Source organism: Oncorhynchus masou, chromosome 6 (genome assembly GCF_036934945.1).
Source record: "Oncorhynchus masou masou isolate Uvic2021 chromosome 6, UVic_Omas_1.1, whole genome shotgun sequence".
Taxonomy (NCBI): Eukaryota; Metazoa; Chordata; class Actinopteri; order Salmoniformes; family Salmonidae; genus Oncorhynchus; species Oncorhynchus masou.
Genome location: NC_088217.1, coordinates 5,247,393 through 5,270,009, shown reverse-complemented (window position 1 = coordinate 5,270,009; position 22,617 = coordinate 5,247,393). Strand labels below are relative to the sequence as shown.

At 47.5% G+C, this 22,617-nt stretch overlaps 1 protein-coding gene across 10 annotated transcripts in view; it reads right to left on the bottom strand.

Annotated features, from left to right (window-relative positions):
- Positions 1-22,617, bottom strand: part of atp2b2 (ATPase plasma membrane Ca2+ transporting 2) — a 215,511-nt gene that overhangs the window by 26,367 nt on the left and 166,527 nt on the right. For all 10 annotated transcript variants that reach the window (XM_064967444.1, XM_064967442.1, XM_064967440.1 and 7 more), the window contains 3 exons: positions 6,621-6,800; positions 4,555-4,642; positions 3,556-3,662 (listed from right to left, as the gene is read on the bottom strand). In XM_064967444.1, the coding sequence (XP_064823516.1) occupies positions 3,556-3,662; positions 4,555-4,642; positions 6,621-6,800 (375 nt within the window). The remainder of the gene's footprint in view (positions 1-3,555; positions 3,663-4,554; positions 4,643-6,620; positions 6,801-22,617) is intronic.

Here is a 22,617-nt window from a genome sequence, read left to right as displayed (position 1 = left end):
GTGTAGTGAGGTAGGTGATGTGAGGTGTGGTGTGGTGTGGTGAGGGGTTGTGAAGGGTTGTCAGGTGTGGTGTGGTAGGTGATGTGTGGTGTGGTAGGTGATGTGTGGTGTGGTATGTGAGGTGAGGTGTGGTGTGGTATGGTAGGTGTGGTAGGTGATGTGTGGTGTGGTACGGTATAGTAATATATTGTAGATACGGTATGCCTCCAGGTCCTATAGTAATATACTGTAGATACGGTATGCCTCCAGCCCCAGGTCCTATAGTAATATATTGTAGATACGGTATGCCTCCAGCCCCAGGTCCTATAGTAATATATTGTAGATACGGTATGCCTCCAGCCCCAGGTCCTATAGTAATATATTGTAGATACGGTATGCCTCCAGGTCCTATAGTAATATATTGTAGTTACGGTATGCCTCCAGCCCCAGGTCCTATAGTAATATATTGTAGATACGGTATGCCTCCAGACCCAGGTCCTATAGTAATATATTGTAGATACGGTATGCCCCCAGGTCCTATAGTAATATATTGTAGATACGGTATGCCCCCAGGTCCTATAGTAATATATTGTAGATACGGTATGCCCCCGGTCCTATAGTAATATATTGTAGATACGGTATGCCTCCAGGTCCTATAGTAATATACTGTAGATACGGTATGCCCCCAGGTCCTATAGTAATATATTGTAGATACGGTATGCCTCCAGGTCCTATAGTAATATATTGTAGATACGGTATGCCTCCAGGTCCTATAGTAATATATTGTAGATACGGTATGCCTCCAGGTCCTATAGTAATATATTGTAGATACAGTATGCCTCCAGCCCCAGGTCCTATAGTAATATATTATAGATACGGTATGCCTCCAGGTCCTATAGTAATATATTGTAGATACGGTATGCCTCCAGGTCCTATAGTAATATATTGTAGATACGGTATGCCTCCAGCCCCAGGTCCTATAGTAATATATTGTAGATACGGTATGCCCCCAGGTCCTATAGTAATATATTGTAGATACGGTATGCCCCCAGCCCCAGGTCCTATAGTAATATATTGTAGATACGGTATGCCTCCAGGTCCTATAGTAATATATTGTAGATACGGTATGCCTCCAGACCCAGGTCCTATAGTAATATATTGTAGATACGGTATGCCTCCAGCCCCAGGTCCTATAGTAATATATTGTAGATACGGTATGCCCCCAGGTCCTATAGTAATATATTGTAGATACGGTATGCCCCCAGCCCCAGGTCCTATAGTAATATATTGTAGATACGGTATGCCTCCAGCCCCAGGTCCTATAGTAATATATTGTAGATACGGTATGCCTCCAGCCCCAGGTCCTATAGTAATATATTGTAGATACGGTATGCCTCCAGCCCCAGGTCCTATAGTAATATATTGTAGATACGGTATGCCCCCAGCCCCAGGTCCTATAGTAATATATTGTAGATACGGTATGCCCCCAGGTCCTATAGTAATATATTGTAGATACGGTATGCCTCCAGCCCCAGGTCCTATAGTAATATATTGTAGATACGGTATGCCCCCAGCCCCAGGTCCTATAGCAATATATTGTAGATACGGTATGCCTCCAGGTCCTATAGTAATATATTGTAGATACGGTATGCCCCCAGGTCCTATAGTAATATATTGTAGATACGGTATGCCCCCAGGTCCTATAGTAATATATTATAGATACGGTATGCCTCCAGGTCCTATAGTAATATATTGTAGATACGGTATGCCCCCAGGTCCTATAGTAATATATTATAGATACGGTATGCCTCCAGACCCAGGTCCTATAGTAATATATTGTAGATACGGTATGCCTCCAGACCCAGGTCCTATAGTAATATATTGTAGATACGGTATGCCCCCAGCCCCAGGTCCTATAGTAATATATTGTAGATACGGTATGCCTCCAGCCCCAGGTCCTATAGTAATATATTGTAGATACGGTATGCCTCCAGGTCCTATAGTAATATATTGTAGATACGGTATGCCTCCAGCCCCAGGTCCTATAGTAATATATTGTAGATACGGTATGCCCCCAGGTCCTATAGTAATATATTGTAGATACGGTATGCCTCCAGGTCCTATAGTAATATATTGTAGATACGGTATGCCTCCAGACCCAGGTCCTATAGTAATATATTGTAGATACGGTATGCCTCCAGACCCAGGTCCTATAGTAATATATTGTAGATACGGTATGCCTCCAGCCCCAGGTCCTATAGTAATATATTGTAGATACGGTATGCCTCCAGCCCCAGGTCCTATAGTAATATATTGTAGATACGGTATGCCTCCAGCCCCAGGTCCTATAGTAATATATTATAGATACGGTATGCCTCCAGCCCCAGGTCCTATAGTAATATATTATAGATACGGTATGCCCCCAGCCCCAGGTCCTATAGTAATATATTGTAGATACGGTATGCCCCCAGGTCCTATAGTAATATATTGTAGATACGGTATGCCTCCAGCCCCAGGTCCTATAGTAATATATTGTAGATACGGTATGCCCCCAGCCCCAGGTCCTATAGCAATATATTGTAGATACGGTATGCCTCCAGGTCCTATAGTAATATATTGTAGATACGGTATGCCCCCAGGTCCTATAGTAATATATTGTAGATACGGTATGCCCCCAGGTCCTATAGTAATATATTATAGATACGGTATGCCCCCAGGTCCTATAGTAATATAGTGTAGATACGGTATGCCTCCAGGTCCTATAGTAATATATTGTAGATACGGTATGCCTCCAGACCCAGGTCCTATAGTAATATATTGTAGATACGGTATGCCTCCAGCCCCAGGTCCTATAGTAATATATTGTAGATACGGTATGCCCCCAGGTCCTATAGTAATATATTGTAGATACGGTATGCCTCCAGGTCCTATAGTAATATATTGTAGATACGGTATGCCCCCAGGTCCTATAGTAATATATTGTAGATACGGTATGCCTCCAGCCCCAGGTCCTATAGTAATATATTGAAGATACGGTATGCCTCCAGCCCCAGGTCCTATAGTAATATATTGTAGATACGGTATGCCTCCAGCCCCAGGTCCTATAGTAATATATTGTAGATACGGTATGCCCCCAGCCCCAGGTCCTATAGTAATATATTATAGATACGGTATGCCTCCAGGTCCTATAGTAATATATTGTAGATACGGTATGCCTCCAGACCCAGGTCCTATAGTAATATATTGTAGATACGGTATGCCTCCAGGTCCTATAGTAATATATTGTAGATACGGTATGCCCCCAGGTCCTATAGTAATATATTGTAGATACGGTATGCCTCCAGCCCCAGGTCCTATAGTAATATATTGTAGATACGGCATGCCTCCAGGTCCTATAGTAATATATTGTAGATACGGTATGCCTCCAGCCCCAGGTCCTATAGTAATATATTGTAGATACGGTATGCCTCCAGCCCCAGGTCCTATAGTAATATATTGTAGATACGGTATGCCTCCAGCCCCAGGTCCTATAGTAATATACTGTAGATACGGTATGCCTCCAGCCCCAGGTCCTACCATGGCAAAGCCCACGTCAGCCTTCTTCAGGGCTGGTCCATCGTTAGTCCCGTCTCCTGTCACCGCCACCACCTGTCTCTGGTCTGTCAAGCAGCTGTCTATGATGCCTAGAGGACACAACCCAACACACAGGAGTTCAGTAAGGGCAACCACACTCAGAAGAACAGGAGAAGAGCAGAGAAGATAAGAGAAGAGCAGGGAAGGGCAGAGAAGAGAAGAGCAGAGCAGGGAAGAGAAGAGAAGAACAGAGAAGGGCAGAGAAGAGAAGGGCAGAGAAGAGAAAATTAGAGAAGAGCAGAGAAAAGAAGGGAAGAGAAGAGAAGAGCAGAGCAGGGAAGAGAAGAGAAGAGCAGAGAAGAACAGAGAAGGGCAGAGAAGAGCAGAGAAGAGAAGGGCAGAGAAGAGCAGAGAAAAGAAGGGAAGAGAAGAGAAAGACAGAGAAAAGCAGGACAGAGAAGAGAAGGACAGTGAAGAAAAGAGAAGAGAAGAGAAAGACAGAGAAGAGCAGGACAGAGAAGAGCAGGACAGTGAAGAGAAGAGAAGAGAAATTAGAGAAGAGCAGAGAAGAGAAGAGAAATTAGAGAAGGGCAGAGAAGGGCAGAGAAGAGCAGAGAAAAGAAGGGAAGAGAAGAGAAAGACAGAGAAAGGCAGGACAGAGAAGAGAAGGACAGTGAAGAGAAGAGAAGATAAATTAGAGAAGAGCAGAGAAGAGAAGAGAAGAGAAATTAGAGAAGAGCAGAGAAGGGCAGAGAAGAGAAGAGAAGATAAATTAGAGAAGAGCAGAGAAGAGAAGAGAAGAGAAATTAGAGAAGAGCAGAGAAGGGCAGAGAAGAGAAGAGCAGAATACAATAGACTAGAATAGAATGTGTATCTTTACCCCAAGGGAACTTCAGGTGGACATTCATGTTGACATGGTTCAGACAGTTGACATACACAGCAGGACAATAGTGTGGGACAGGACACGGCTAGTAGACCAACCTAGAGACCCTCCTCGCTCACCTTTAACCAGAGTGTGTTTATCAGTAGGGGAGGATCTAGCCAGGACTCGCAGTTTAGGCCACACCTTGTCCATGCGCTCCTGCTCAACCTGTAGTAAAAGGGTCAAAAAAGGGTACTTTGTGTTTGTTTTCTCCGACTGTTTTACATCTCTGTTTTTAGGCGTTTTCATATTGTATTGACGTGCACATGTTTGTAATAAAAGGGTTCATCTGTAAAAAAAAGAATTGATCTTGGTCTTAGCATGACTAGCCCACCTATAATTTAGCCCAAACAACTACCTCTTCCCCCTACTGTATTTATTTATTTTGCTCCTTTGCACCCCATTATTTTTATTTCTACTTTGCACATTCTTCCATTGCAAATCTACCATTCCAGTGTTTTACTTGCTATACTGTATTTACTTTGCCACCATGGCCTTTTTTTGCCTTTACCTCCCTTATCTCACCTCATTTGCTCACATCGTATATAGACTTGTTTCTACTGTATTATTGACTGTATGTTTGTTTTGCTCCATGTGTAACTCTGTGTCGTTGTATGTGTCAAACTGCTTAGCTTTATCTTGGCCAGGTCGCAATTGTAAATGAGAACTTGTTCTCAACTTGCCTACCTGGTTAAATAAAGGTGTTCTCAACTGACCTACCTGGTTAAATAAAGGTGTTCTCAACTGACCTACCTGGTTAAATAAAGGTTAAATATATATATATTTTTTAAATGACTGTCAAAATAAAGCTTCAATCAATAACAACATTTCAGATCCTGACAGATCAACCAGCGGAGAATGTATGTAGTATCGCAGGGGGTTTTAAACCTCTCCTCAGGGACTCCCTACAGCAGGGGGTTAAACCTCTCCTCAGGGACTCCCTACAGCAGGGAGTTTAAACCTCTCCTCAGGGTCTCCCTACAGCAGGGGGTTTAAACCTCTCCTCAGGGACTCCCTACAGCAGGGGGTTTAAACCTCTCCTCAGGGACTCCCTACAGCAGGGGGTTAAACCTCTCCTCAGGGACTCCCTACAGCAGGGGGTTTAAACCTCTCCTCAGGGACTCCCTACAGCAGGGGTTTTAAACCTCTCCTCAGGGACTCCCTACAGCAGGGGGTTTAAACCTCTCCTCAGGGACTCCCTACAGCAGGTGGTTTAAACATCTCCTCAGGGACCAACAGATGTTTCCCAATTTTGTTGTAGACCCCCAAACGTTGTAACTTTGATGATTCATTTCCACGTTAAATCAGGTGTTCTAGTTGTGGAATATACCAACGGCTGGGGGTCCCCGAGAAGAGGTCAGAAAACCCCTGTACTAGTCTACTGTCTACCCTGAACTACTATTACCACTGACCAACCCTCTTCCTCCTAGATATCTGTCAGGAGATAACCTCTACTAGTCTACTGTCTACCCTGAACTACCATTACCACTGACTAACCCTCTTCCTCCTAGATATCTGTCAGGAGATAACCCCTCTACTAGTCTACTGTCTACCCTGAACTACCATTACCACTGACTAACCCTCTTCCTCCTAGATATCTGTCTGGGAGATAACCCCTCTACTAGTCTACTGTCTACCCTGAACTACCATTACCACTGGCCAACCCAACCCTCTTCCTCCTAGATATCTGTCTGGGAGATAACCCCTCTACTAGTCTACTGTCTACCCTGAACTACCATTACCACTGGCCAACCCAACCCTCTTCCTCCTAGATATCTGTCTGGGAGATAACCCCTCTACTAGTCTGCTGTCTACCCTGAACTACCATTACCACTGACTAACCCTCTTCCTCCTCGATATCTGTCTGGGAGTGAACGCCTGCACTAGTCTACTGTCTACCCTGAACTACCATTACCACTGGCTAACCCTCTTCCTCCTAGATATCTGTCTGGGAGTGAACGCCTCTACTAGTCTACTGTCTACCCTGAACTACCATTACCACTGACTAACCCAACCCTCTTCCTCCTAGATATCTGTCAGGAGATAACCTCTACTAGTCTACTGTCTACCCTGAACTACCATTACCACTGACCAACCCTCTTCCTCCTAGATATCTGTCTGGGAGTGAACGCCTGCACTAGCGTACCTCCCCCTTCTCGTTGCGGATCCTCCGGTTGAACTCCTTGCCGTCGATACACAGGAAGTCTTCTCCGGGGTGGATGATGCCACACTTGATGGCGATGGCCCTGGCCGTGTTGATGTTGTCACCTGTCACCATGCGCACCGTGATGCCCGCACGCTGGCACCGCACAATAGCAGAAGGCACCTGGGGGGCAAACACACACACACACACACACACACACACACACACACACACACACACACACACACACACACACACACACACACACACACACACACACAGGTAAGCACAAAACACACACACACACACACACACACACACACAGGTAAGCACAAACACACACACACACACACACACACACAGGTAAGCACAAACACACACACACACACACACAGGTAAGCACAAACACACACACACACACAGGTAAGCACAAACACACACACACACAAAGGTAAGAGCAAACACACACACACACACACAAAGGTAAGCACAAACACACACACACACACACACACACACACACACACACACACACACACACACACACACACACACACACACACACACACACATAGGTAAGCACAAACACACACACAGTCAGAGTTGAATGAGTTGAATGTGAACCAGGACACCTGCAAGGATGAGTCCCTATATACATTATCACACTGTAGAACATAGTCTCTATACATTATCACACTGTAGAACAGAGTCTCTATAAACATTATCACACTGTAGAACAGAGTCTCTCTATACATTATCACACTGTAGAACATAGTCTCTATACATTATCACACTGTAGAACAGAGTCTCTATAAACATTATCACACTGTAGAACAGAGTCTCTATATACATTATCACACTGTAGAACAGAGTCTCTATATACATTATCACACTGTAGAACAGAGTCTCTATATACATTATCACACTGTAGAACAGTGTCTCTATATACATTATCACACTGTAGAACAGTGTCTCTATATACATTATCACACTGTAGAACAGTGTCTCTATATACATTATCACACTGTAGAACAGAGTCTCTATATACATTATCACACTGTAGAACAGTCTCTATATACATTATCACACTGTAGAACAGTGTCTCTATATACATTATCACACTGTAGAACAGAGTATATACATTATCACACTGTAGAACAGTGTCTCTATATACATTATCACACTGTAGAACAGAGTCTCTATATACATTATCACACGGTAGAACATAGTCTCTATATACATTATCACACTGTAGAACAGAGTCTCTATATACATTATCACACTGTAGAACAGAGTCTCTATATACATTATCACACTGTAGAACAGAGTCTCTATATACATTATCACACTGTAGAACAGAGTCTCTATATACATTATCACACTGTAGAACAGTCTCTATATACATTATCACACGGTAGAACATAGTCTCTATACATTATCACACTGTAGAACAGAGTCTCTATATACATTATCACACTGTAGAACAGTCTCTATATACATTATCACACGGTAGAACATAGTCTCTATACATTATCACACTGTAGAACAGAGTCTCTATAAACATTATCACACTGTAGAACAGAGTATATACATTATCACACTGTAGAACAGAGTCTCTATATACATTATCACACTGTAGAACAGAGTCTCTACATACATTATCACACTGTAGAACAGTCTCTATATACATTATCACACTGTAGAACAGTGTCTCTATATACATTATCACACTGTAGAACAGAGTCTCTATATACATTATCACACTGTAGAACAGAGTCTCTATACATTATCACACTGTAGAACAGAGTCTCTATATACATTATCACACTGTAGAACAGTCCCTATATACATTATCACACGGTAGAACATAGTCTCTATACATTATCACACTGTAGAACAGAGTCTCTATATACATTATCACACTGTAGAACAGTCTCTATATACATTATCACACGGTAGAACATAGTCTCTATACATTATCACACTGTAGAACAGAGTCTCTATATACATTATCACACTGTAGAACAGTCTCTATATACATTATCACACGGTAGAACATAGTCTCTATACATTATCACACTGTAGAACAGAGTCTCTATAAACATTATCACACTGTAGAACAGAGTCTCTACATACATTATCACACTGTAGAACAGTGTCTCTATATACATTATCACACTGTAGAACAGAGTCTCTATATACATTATCACACTGTAGAACAGAGTCTATATATACATTATCACACTGTAGAACAGAGTATATACATTATCACACTGTAGAACAGTGTCTCTATATACATTATCACACTGTAGAACAGAGTCACTATATACATTATCACACTGTAGAACAGAGTCTCTATATACATTATCACACTGTAGAACAGAGTCTCTATATACATTATCACACTGTAGAACAGAGTCTCTATATACATTATCACACTGTAGAACAGTGTCTCTATATACATTATCACACTGTAGAACAGTGTCCCTATATACATTATCACACTGTAGAACAGAGTCTCTATATACATTATCACACTGTAGAACAGAGTCTCTATATACATTATCACAGACAATGCCCTTCATACTGTAGAACAGAGTCCCTATATACATTATCACAGACAATACCCTTCACTCGGTGGTCCCGTTCTGTGAGCTCATGTGGCCTACCATGTCGCGGCTGAGCCATTGTTGCTCCTAGACGTTTCCACTTCACAATGAACAGCACTTACAGTTGACCGGGGGGGCAGCTCTCGCAGGGCAGAGTTGACGAACTAACTTGTTGAAAGTCACTGAGCTCTTCAGTAACGCCATTCTACTGCCAGTGTTTGTCTATGGAGATTGCATGGCTGTGTGCTCTTTTTTTATACACCTGTCAGCAACGAGTGTGGCTGAAATAGGCGAATAGACTAAATTGAAGGGCTGTCCACATAGTTTTGTATATGTAGTGTATCACAGACAATACCCTTGGTACTGTAGCACAGTGAGTCCCTATATATTTCACACAGACTATATGTCATTTTAGAATAACCTTGACTAATATTGTAGTACAGTGAGGGCATACAGGGAACACACACACACACACACGCACGCACGCACGCACGCACGCACACACACACACACACAGGAACAAATGGGGATCCTTAACAAACACACACACACACAAGTAATCTGAATCTGAGCGAGTGAGGGTTAGGTCAGTGTGGGCGAGCCTTGCTCTCCCCATACCCTGCTATGCTAGCACCATCACAGGAGAACACTAGCACCATCAGCAGGAGAACACTAGCACCATCAGCAGGAGAACACTAGCACCATCACAGGAGAACACCATCACAGGAGAACACTAGCACCATCACAGGAGAACACTAGCACCATCAGCAGGAGAACACTAGCACCATCACAGGAGAACACCATCAGCAGGAGAACACTAGCACCATCACAGGAGAACACTAGCACCATCACAGGAGAACACTAGCACCATCACAGGAGAACACTAGCACCATCACTGGAGAACACTAGCACCATCACTGGAGAACACTAGCACCATCACAGGAGAACACTAGCACCATCACAGGAGAACACCATCAGCAGGAGAACACTAGCACCATCACAGGAGAACACCATCAGCAGGAGAACACTAGCACCATCACAGGAGAACACCATCACAGGAGAACACTAGCACCATCACAGGAGAACACCATCACAGGAGAACACCATCACAGGAGAACACTAGCACCATCACAGGAGAACACTAGCACCATCAGCAGGAGAACACCATCAGCAGGAGAACACTAGCACCATCACAGGGGAACACTAGCACCATCACAGGAGAACACCATCACAGGAGAACACTAGCAGCACCATCACAGGAGAACACTAGCACCATCAGCAGGAGAACACTAGCACCATCACAGGAGAACACTAGCACCAACACAGGAGAACACTAGCACCATCAGCAGGAGAACACTAGCACCATCACATGAGAACACCATCAGCAGGAGAACACCATCACAGGATAACACCATCAGCAGGAGAACACTAGCACCATCACAGGAGAACACCATCACAGGATAACACCATCAGCAGGAGAACACTAGCACCATCAGCAGGAGAACACTAGCACCATCAGCAGGAGAACACTAGCACCATCACAGGAGAACACTAGCACCATCACAGGAGAACACTAGCACCATCAGCAGGAGAACACCATCAGCAGGAGAACACTAGCACCATCACAGGAGAACACCATCACAGGAAAACACTAGCACCATCACAGGAGAACACCATCACAGGAGAACACTAGCACCATCACAGGAGAACACTAGCACCATCAGCAGGAGAACACTAGCACCATCACAGGAGAACACTAGCACCATCACAGGAGAACACTAGCACCATCACAGGAGAACACTAGCACCATCAGCAGGAGAACACTAGCACCATCACAGGAGAACACCATCAGCAGGAGAACACTAGCACCATCACAGGAGAACACCATCAGCAGGAGAACATCATCAGCAGGAGAACACTAGCACCATCACAGGAGAACACCATCAGCAGGAGAACATCATCAGCAGGAGAACACTAGCACCATCACAGGAGAACACCATCAGCAGGAGAACACTAGCACCATCACAGGAGAACACCATCAGCAGGAGAACATCATCAGCAGGAGAACACTAGCACCATCACAGGAGAACACCATCAGCAGGAGAACACTAGCACCATCACAGGAGAACACCATCAGCAGGAGAACATCATCAGCAGGAGAACACTAGCACCATCACAGGAGAACACCATCAGCAGGAGAACACTAGCACCATCAGCAGGAGAACACTAGCACCATCACAGGAGAACACTAGCACCATCACAGGAGAACACTAGCACCATCACAGGAGAACACCATCAGCAGGAGAACACTAGCACCATCACAGGAGAACACTAGCACCATCACAGGAGAACACTAGCACCATCACAGGAGAACACTAGCACCATCACATGAGAACACCATCACAGGAGAACACTAGCACCATCAGCAGGAGAACACTAGCACCATCACAGGAGAACACTAGCACCATCAGCAGGAGAACACCATCACAGGAGAACACTAGCACCATCAGCAGGAGAACACCATCACAGGAGAACACTAGCACCATCACAGGAGAACACCATCACAGGAGAACACTAGCACCATCAGCAGGAGAACACCATCAGCAGGAGAACACTAGCACCATCACAGGAGAACACCATCAGCAGGAGAACATCATCAGCAGGAGAACACTAGCACCATCACAGGAGAACACCATCAGCAGGAGAACACTAGCACCATCACAGGAGAACACCATCAGCAGGAGAACACTAGCACCATCACAGGAGAACACTAGCACCATCACAGGAGAACACCATCAGCAGGAGAACATCATCAGCAGGAGAACACTAGCACCATCACAGGAGAACACCATCAGCAGGAGAACACTAGCACCATCACAGGAGAACACCATCAGCAGGAGAACACTAGCACCATCACAGGAGAACACCATCACAGGAGAACACTAGCACCATCAGCAGGAGAACACTAGCACCATCACAGGAGAACACTAGCACCATCAGCAGGAGAACACTAGCACCATCACAGGAGAACACCATCAGCAGGAGAACATCATCAGCAGGAGAACACTAGCACCATCACAGGAGAACACTAGCACCATCACAGGAGAACACCATCACAGGAGAACACTAGCACCATCACAGGAGAACACTAGCACCATCAGCAGGAGAACACTAGCACCATCACTGGAGAACACTAGCACCATCAGCAGGAGAACACCAGCACCATCACAGGAGAACACTAGCACCATCAGCAGGAGAACACTAGCACCATCACAGGAGATCACTAGCACCATCAGCAGGAGAACACTAGCACCATCACTGGAGAACACTAGCACCATCAGCAGGAGAACACTAGCACCATCACAGGAGAACACCATCACAGGAGAACACTAGCACCATCAGCAGGAGAACACTAGCACCATCACAGGAGAACACCATCAGCAGGAGAACATCATCAGCAGGAGAACACTAGCACCATCACAGTAGAACACCATCAGCAGGAGAACACTAGCACCATCACAGGAGAACACCATCAGCAGGAGAACACTAGCACCATCACAGGAGAACACCATCAGCAGGAGAACACTAGCACCATCACAGGAGAACACTAGCACCATCACAGGAGAACACTAGCACCATCACCGGAGAACACCATCAGCAGGAGAACACTAGCACCATCACAGGAGAACACTAACACCATCACAGGAGAACACTAGCACCATCACAGGAGAACACTAGCACCATCAGCAGGAGAACACTAGCACCATCAGCAGGAGAACACTAGCACCATCACAGGAGAACACTAACACCATCACAGGAGAACACTAGCACCATCACAGGAGAACACTAGCACCATCAGCAGGAGAACACTAGCACCATCACAGGAGAACACTAGCACCATCACAGGAGAACACTAGCACCATCAGCAGGAAAACACCATCACAGGAGAACACTAGCACCATCACAGGAGAACACTAGCACCATCACAGGAGAACACTAGCACCATCAGCAGGAGAACACCATCACAGGAGAACACTAGCACCATCACAGGAGAACACTAGCACCATCACAGGAGAACACTAGCACCATCACAGGAGAACACCATCACAGGAGAACACTAGCACCATCACAGGAGAACACCATCACAGGAGAACACTAGCACCATCACAGGAGAACACTAGCACCATCACAGGAGAACACTAGCACCATCACAGGAGAACCACTGACACATAAGCCAGCTCCAGTGTCACAGATCCACACACAGCTAGCCAACTAACACTGCAGCTACTGCTAATTTCTGTAACATTAAAAGTCTCCAAGAACACAGTGGCCTCCACTGTTTTTAAATGGAAAAGTTTGGTTACTCTGACAGAGCTCAAGAATTCCTCTGTGGTGATCGTGGGGAACCTTCCAGAAGGACAATCATTTCTGCAGCACTCCACTAATCAGGCATTTATGCTAGAGCGGCCAGATGGAAGCCACTCCTCAGTAAAAGGCACGACAACCCGCTTGGAGTTTGCCAAAAGGCACTTAAAGGACTCTCAGACCATGAGAAACAAGATTCATTGGTCTAAAGAAACCAAGATTGAACTCTTTGGCTTAAATGCCAAGTGTCATATCTGGAGGAAACCTGGTAACATCCCTACGGTGAAGCATGGTGGTGCAGCATCATGCTGTGGGGATGTTTTTCAGTGGCAGGGAGACTAGTCAGGATCGAGGCAAAGATGAAGGGAGCAAAGTACAGAGAGATCCTTGATGAAACCCTCCTCCAGAGCGCTCAGGACCTCAGACTGGGGCAAGGTTTCACCTTCCAACAGGACAACAGGTGTGGCTTCAGGACAAGCCTCTGAATGTCCTTGAGTGACCCAGCCAGAGCCCGGACTTGAACCCGATCGAGCATCTCTGGAGAGACCTGAAAATAGCTGTGCAGTGACGCTCTCCATCCAACCTGACAGAGCTTGAGAGGATCCGCAGAGAAGAATGAGAGAAACTCCCCAAATACAGGTGTGCCAAGCTTGTAGCATCATACCCAAGAAGACTCGAGGCTGTAATCTCTGTCCAATGTGCTTCAACAAAGTACTGAGTAAAAGGTCTGAATACTTATGTAAATGTGATACTGTTTAAAAATACATATATACTTTTGCAAAAATGTTTTTCTTTGTCGTTATGGGGTACTGTGTGTAGATTGATGAGGATCTTTGTTTTGTTTTGTTTATTTAATCCATTTTTAGAATAAGGCTGTAACGTAACAAAATGTGGAAGAAGTCCAAGGGTGTGAATACTTCCTGAGGGCCCTGTATCTGAATGTGTTTTCGTCACTTTGCTAACTCACCACACATCAAGAAAAAAAAAACTAAACCTAAAACAGCCTGTGATGATTTATTTTATTACAGAGGCACTCTAATGTAGGGAATAGGGTGCCATTGGAATAGGGTGCTATTGGAATAGGGTGCTATTGGGATAGAGTGCCATTGGAATAGGGTGCTATTGGAATAGGGTGCCATTGGAATAGGGTGCCATTTGAATAGGGTGCCATTGGAATAGGGTGCCATTGGAATAGGGTGCTATTGGAATAGGGTGCCATTGGGATAGGGTGCCATTGGGATAGGGTGCCATTGGGATAGCGTGCCATTGGAATAGGGTGCCATTGGGATAGGGTGCCATTGGGATAGCGTGCCATTGGAATAGGGTGCCATTGGGATAGGGTGCCATTGGGATAGCGTGCCATTTGGATAGGGTGCCATTGGAATAGGGTGCCATTGGGATAGGGTGCCATTGGGATAGGGTGCCATTGGGATAGGGTGCCATTGGGATAGCGTGCCATTGGAATAGGGTGCCATTGGGATAGGGTGCCATTGGGATAGCGTGCCATTGGAATAGGGTGCCATTGGAATAGGGTGCCATTTGGATAGGGTGCCATTGGAATAGGGTGCCATTGGAATAGGGTGCCATTGGAATAGGGTGCCATTGGAATAGGGTGCCATTTGAATAGGGTGCCATTGGAATAGGGTGCCATTGGAATAGGGTGCCATTTGAATAGGGTGCCATTGGAATAGGGTGCTATTGGAATAGGGTGCCATTGGAATAGGGTGCCATTGGAATAGGGTGCCATTGGAATAGGGTGCCATTGGAATAGGGTGCCATTGGAATAGGGTGCCATTGGGATAGGGTGCCATTGGAATAGGGTGCCATTTGAATAGGGTGCCATTGGGATAGGGTGCCATTGGAATAGGGTGCCATTTGAATAGGGTGCCATTGGAATAGGGTGCCATTGGAATAGGGTGCCATTGGAATAGGGTGCCATTGGAATAGGGTGCTATTGGAATAGGGTGCCATTGGAATAGGGTGCCATTGGAATAGGGTGCCATTGGGATAGGGTGCCATTGGAATAGGGTGCCATTGTGATAGGGTGCCATTGGAATAGGGTGCCATTGGAATAGGGTGCCATTGGGATAGGGTGCCATTGTGATAGGGTGCCATTGTGATAGGGTGCCATTGGGATAGGGTGCCATTGGAATAGGGTGCCATTGGGATAGGGTGCCATTGTGATAGGGTGCCATTGGGATAGGGTGCCATTGTGATAGGGTGCCATTGTGATAGGGTGCCATTGGAATAGGGTGCCATTGGGATAAGGTGCCATTGGAATAGGGTGCCATTGGAATAGGGTGCCATTGTGATAGGGTGCCATTGTGATAGGGTGCCATTGTGATAGGGTGCCATTGGAATAGGGTGCCATTGGAATAGGGTGCCATTGGGATAGGGTGCCATTGGAATAGGGTGCCATTGGAATAGGGTGCCATTGGAATAGGGTGCCATTGGAATAGGGTGCCATTGGGATAGGGTGCCATTGGGATAGGGAGCCATTGGGATAGGGTGCCATTGGAATAGGGTGCCATTGGAATAGGGAGCCATTGGGATAGGGTGCCATTGGAATAGGGTGCCATTGGAATAGGGTGCCATTGGAATAGGGTGCCATTGGAATAGGGTGCCATTGGGATAGGGTGCCATTGTGATAGGGTGCCATTGGAATAGGGTGCCATTGGAATAGGGTGCCATTGTGATAGGGTGCCATTGGAATAGGGTGCCATTGGAATAGGGTGCCATTGGGATAGGGTGCCATTGGAATAGGGTGCCATTGGGATAGGGTGCCATTTGAATAGGGTGCCATTGGAATAGGGTGCCATTGGGATAGGGTGCCATTGGAATAGGGTGCCATTGGGATAGGGTGCCATTGGAATAGGGTGCCATTGGAATAGGGTGCCATTGGGGACACAGCCCTCTCTCATTTAGAGCATCAGAGGCAGCTAGCGTTGTGTGAGGAGGAGGAGGTAAATACACATGGTTTAGTAGAGCGATGTGTTGGCTTTGCCTGTACAACATGATTATTCCTCCTACTGTAACCACCTCTCTCTCTCTCACACACACACACACACACACACACACACACACACACACACACACACACACACACACACACACACACACACACACACACACACACACACACACACACACACACACACACGAGGGAATCTCATTATTCAGTCTGATATACAGAGATGGGATATGTCCCAAATGGCGACCTAATTCCCCTATGTAGTGCACTACTTTTGACCAGAACCCATAGGGGTAGTGTACACTATGTAGGGAATAGGGTGCGTGGTTGTTTTTTTTTCTCTGACTGAATAGTAATGAGATTAGCTTTGAGCTGTGTTATGAGTGTGTGTGTGTGGGGGGGATGTGTTACTGGGATGTGTTACTGACACCAACACCTCTGGGGGGGGAGCCAGGTTGGGATGTGTTACTGACACCAACACCTCTGGGGGGGGGGAGCCAGGTTGGGATGTGTTACTGACACCAACATCTCTGGGGGGGGGGAGCCAGGTTGGGATGTGTTACTGACACCAACACCTCTGGGGGGGGGGGGAGCCAGGTTGGGATGTGTTACTGACACCAACACCTCTGGGGGGGGAGCCAGGTTGGGATGTGTTACTGACACCAACACCTCTGGGGGGGGGGAGCCAGGTTGGGGTGTGTTACTGACACCAACATCTCTGGGGGGGGGGGCAGGTTGGGATGTGTTACTGACACCAACATCTCTGGGGGGGGGCAGGTTGGGATGTGTTACTGACACCAACATCTCTGGGGGGGGGGGGCAGGTTGGGATGTGTTACTGACACCAACATCTCTGGGGGGGGGGGGGGCAGGTTGGGATGTGTTACTGACACCAACATCTCTGGGGGGGGGCAGGTTGGGATGTGTTACTGACACCAACACCTCGGGGGGGGGGCAGGTTGGGATGTGTTACTGACACCAACACCTCTGGGGGGGGGCCCAGGTTGGGATGTGTTACTGACACCAACACCTCTGGGGGGGGGGGCAGGTTGGGATGTGTTACTGACACCAACATCTCTGGGGGGGGGGCAGGTTGGGATGTGTTACTGACACCAACACCTCTGGGGGGGGGGGGGGCAGGTTGGGATGTGTTACTGACACCAACACCTCGGGGGGGATGTGTTACTGACACCAACACCTCTGGGGGGGGCAGGTTGGGATGTGTTACTGACACCAACACCTCTGGGGGGGGGCAGGTTGGGATGTGTTACTGACACCAACACCTCGGGGGGGGGGGATGTGTTACTGACACCAACACCTCTGGGGGGGGGGCAGGTTGGGATGTGTTACTGACACCAACACCTCTGGGGGGGGGGGCAGGTTGGGATGTGTTACTGACACCAACACCTCTGGGGGGGGGGCAGGTTGGGATGTGTTACTGACACCAACATCTCTGGGGGCAGGTTGGGATGTGTTACTGACACCAACATCTCTGGGGGGGGGCAGGTTGGGATGTGTTACTGACACCAACATCTCTGGGGGGGGGGCCAGGTTGGGGTGTGTTACTGACACCAACACCTCTGGGGGGGGGGAGCCAGGTTGGGATGTGTTACTGACACCAACATCTCTGGGGGGGCAGGTTGGGATGTGTTACTGACACCAACATCTCTGGGGGGGGAGCCAGGTTGGGATGTGTTACTGACACCAACACCTCTGGGGGGGCAGGTTGGGATGTGTTACTGACACCAACATCTCTGGGGGGGGGGGCAGGTTGGGATGTGTTACTGACACCAACACCTCTGGGGGGGGGGGGGCAGGTTGGGATGTGTTACTGACACCAACACCTCTGGGGGGGGCAGGTTGGGATGTGTTACTGACACCAACATCTCTGGGGGGGGGGGGCAGGTTGGGATGTGTTACTGACACCAACATCTCTGGGGGGGGGGAGCCAGGTTGGGATGTGTTACTGACACCAACACCTCTGGGGGGGGGCAGGTTGGGATGTGTTACTGACACCAACATCTCTGGGGGGGGGGCAGGTTGGGATGTGTTACTGACACCAACATCTCTGGGGGGGGGCAGGTTGGGATGTGTTACTGACACCAACATCTCTGGGGGGGCAGGTTGGGATGTGTTACTGACACCAACATCTCTGGGGGGGGGGGGCAGGTTGGGATGTGTTACTGACACCAACATCTCTGGGGGGGGGGGGCAGGTTGGGATGTGTTACTGACACCAACACCTCTGGGGGGGGGGGGGGCAGGTTGGGATGTGTTGCTGACACCAACACCTCTGCTATAACATTTTTAAAAAGCAGTCGATCAACACGTATCTGTGTTTTGACTTGTAATCAATGTCAAAATAATCATATTCGCCGCATTGTTTGTGTGAATGAGTTGTGTTTTCTCAGTCTCTGAGCAGATCCTCTGTTGACATAACGTGTTCAACGTCTATGTCAAGTTTTCTCTGTTGGTATCATGTTTTTTTTGTTGGTACGTTCGTAGTATGTTCTTCCTGCTACTATAACATAGTAAAACGGTTCCTCAACATGGATGTATTTTAGTGGTATATTCCTGCTGTTATTGTTTGTAGGATCTTGTTGGATTGTCGATTCCCTTGATATTCCAGGTGAATAATTAATGTCAGATAGGGCTTCCATGCCAGTCATCATGTACCGGAAGCCAAAACACACAGAGCTGCGTTTCTACAACAGAGGAGGTCACGTCCCAGTCCAGGCTCTCAGGCCCCTGCACACGAAGAGACAACACACATTATGTTAACCCTTGGCCCAGTCCTAGCTCTCAGGCCCCTGCACACGAAGAGACAACGCACATTATGTTACCCCTTGGCCCAGTCCTAGCTCTGAGGCCCCTGCACACGAAGAGACAACGCACATTATGTTACCCGTTGGCCCAGTCCTAGCTCTCAGGCCCCTGCACACGAAGAGACAACGCACATTATGTTACCCCTTGGCCCAGTCCTAGCTCTGAGGCCCCTGCACACGAAGAGGCAACACACATTATGTTACCCCTTGGCCCAGTCCTAGCTCTGAGGCCCCTGCACACGAAGAGACAACGCACATTATGTTACCCCTTGGCCCAGTCCTAGCTCTGAGGCCCCTGCACACGAAGAGGCAACACACATTATGTTACCCCTTGGCCCAGTCCTAGCTCTCAGGCCCCTGCACACGAAGAGACAACACACATTATGTTACCCCTTGGCCCAGTCCTAGCTCTCAGGCCCCTGCACACGAAGAGGCAACACACATTATGTTACCCCTTGGCCCAGTCCTAGCTCTCAGGCCCCTGCACACGAAGAGACAACGCACATTATGTTACCCCTTGGCCCAGTCCTAGCTCTGAGGCCCCTGCACACGAAGAGGCAACACACATTATGTTACCCCTTGGCCCAGTCCTAGCTCTGAGGCCCCTGCACACGAAGAGACAACGCACATTATGTTACCCCTTGGCCCAGTCCTAGCTCTCAGGCCCCTGCACACGAAGAGACAACACACATTATGTTACCCCTTGGCCCAGTCCTAGCTCTGAGGCCCCTGCACACGAAGAGACAACGCACATTATGTTACCCCTTGGCGCAGTCCTAGCTCTGAGGCCCCTGCACACGAAGAGACAACACACATTATGTTACCCCTTGGCCCAGTCCTAGCTCTGAGGCCCCTGCACACGAAGAGACAACGCACATTATGTTACCCCTTGGCCCAGTCCTAGCTCTCAGGCCCCTGCACACGAAGAGACAAGACACATTATGTTACCCCTTGGCCCAGTCCTAGCTCTCAGGCCCCTGCACACGAAGAGACAACACACATTATGTTACCCCTTGGCCCAGTCCTAGCTCTGAGGCCCCTGCACACGAAGAGACAACGCACATTATGTTACCCCTTGGCCCAGTCCTAGCTCTGAGGCCCCTGCACACGAAGAGACAACACACATTATGTTACCCCTTGGCCCAGTCCTAGCTCTGAGGCCCCTGCGCAAGCACATGGACACTCACTCAATAGATACCCCAGTTAACGAGCTCGGTGAAACTTGTTAACATAAACCTTTATCTCGTCCACATTGTAACAAACTTATGGTTGCATAACAGCGCATTGTGTAACATTACCACGGTTTTATATTGAACAATCTCGGAGCCAAGGACAACATACCTTTCAAGCCGAAGGTCAGACAAAAGAGAACAATAAGAGGCTACGGAAACACAGATACCCCGCGATGGACCAAACCAAAACATACACAACTTTTACAATCACATGTACGTACAATATTGATATGAAAAAGTGTTTGTACACCAAAGAAAAACATCAGCTATGTATCTGTAATTAAATAAAAAATACACTGAATTATTATTATTATTATCAAATTATTAACGTCCCCCCTTGACCTATTTGAATTGGTCCTTGTGTGCAACTTGGCGCATCATCTAGGTGAACAACATCGCACTGCTACACCGAGGCCATTGGACAAGACATTGGGTACAGTCGTAGCATCACACTGCTACACTGAGGCCATTGGACAAGACATCGGGTACAGTCGTAGCATCACACTGCTACACTGAGGCCATTGGACAAGACATCGGGTACAGTCGTAGCATCACACTGCTACACTGAGGCCATCGGACAAGACATCGGGTACAGTCGTAGCATCACACCGATACACCGAGGCCATTGGACAAGACATCGGGTACAGTCGTAGCATCACACTGCTACACTGAGGCCATTGGACAAGACATCGGGTACAGTCGTAGCATCACACTGCTACACTGAGGCCATTGGACAAGACATCGGGTACAGTCGTAGCATCACACTGCTACACTGAGGCCATCGGACAAGACATCGGGTACAGTCGTAGCATCACACTGCTACACTGAGGCCATTGGACAAGACATCGGGTACAGTCGTAGCATCACACTGCTACACTGAGGCCATTGGACAAGACATCGGGTACAGTCGTAGCATCACACTGCTACACTGAGGCCATTGGACAAGACATCGGGTACAGTCGTAGCATCACACTGCTACACTGAGGCCATTGGACAAGACATCGGGTACAGTCGTAGCATCACACTGCTACACTGAGGCCATTGGACAAGACATCGGGTACAGTCGTAGCATCACACTGCTACACTGAGGCCATTGGACAAGACATCGGGTACAGTCGTAGCATCACACTGCTACACTGAGGCCATCGGACAAGACATCGGGTACAGTCGTAGCATCACACTGCTACACTGAGGCCATTGGACAAGACATCGGGTACAGTCGTAGCATCACACTGCTACACTGAGGCCATTGGACAAGACATCGGGTACAGTCGTAGCATCACACTGCTACACTGAGGCCATTGGACAAGACATCGGGTACAGTCGTAGCATCACACTGCTACACTGAGGCCATTGGACAAGACATCGGGTACAGTCGTAGCATCACACTGCTACACTGAGGCCATTGGACAAGACATCGGGTACAGTCGTAGCACAGTTTAAAGCTGTGTTTGTACTGAGATGGTTTAGTTTGCAAAAGAGATGCCGTTTGCAATATGCAATATGACACACACCAGTCAGATCACCAGAACCCCTCTGTCATAGAGACACACACCAGTCAGATCACCAGAACCCCTCTGTCATAGAGACGCACACCAGTCAGATCACCAGAACCCTTCTGGGGCCAGAGACTCACACCAGTCAGATCACCAGAACCCCTCTGTCCCAGAGACTCACACCAGTCAGATCATCAGAACCCCTCTGTCATAGAGACTCACACCAGTCAGATCATCAGAACCCCTCTGTCATATAGACTCACACCAGTCAGATCACCAGAACCCCTCTGTCATAGAGACTCACACCAGTCAGATCATCAGAACCCCTCTGTCATAGAGACTCACACCAGTCAGATCATCAGAACCCCTCTGTCATAGAGACTCACACCAGTCAGATCACCAGAACCCCTCTGTCCCAGAGACTCACTCCAGTCAGATCACCAGAACCCCCCTGTCCCAGAGACTCACTCCAGTCAGATCACCAGAACCCCCCTGTCATAGAGA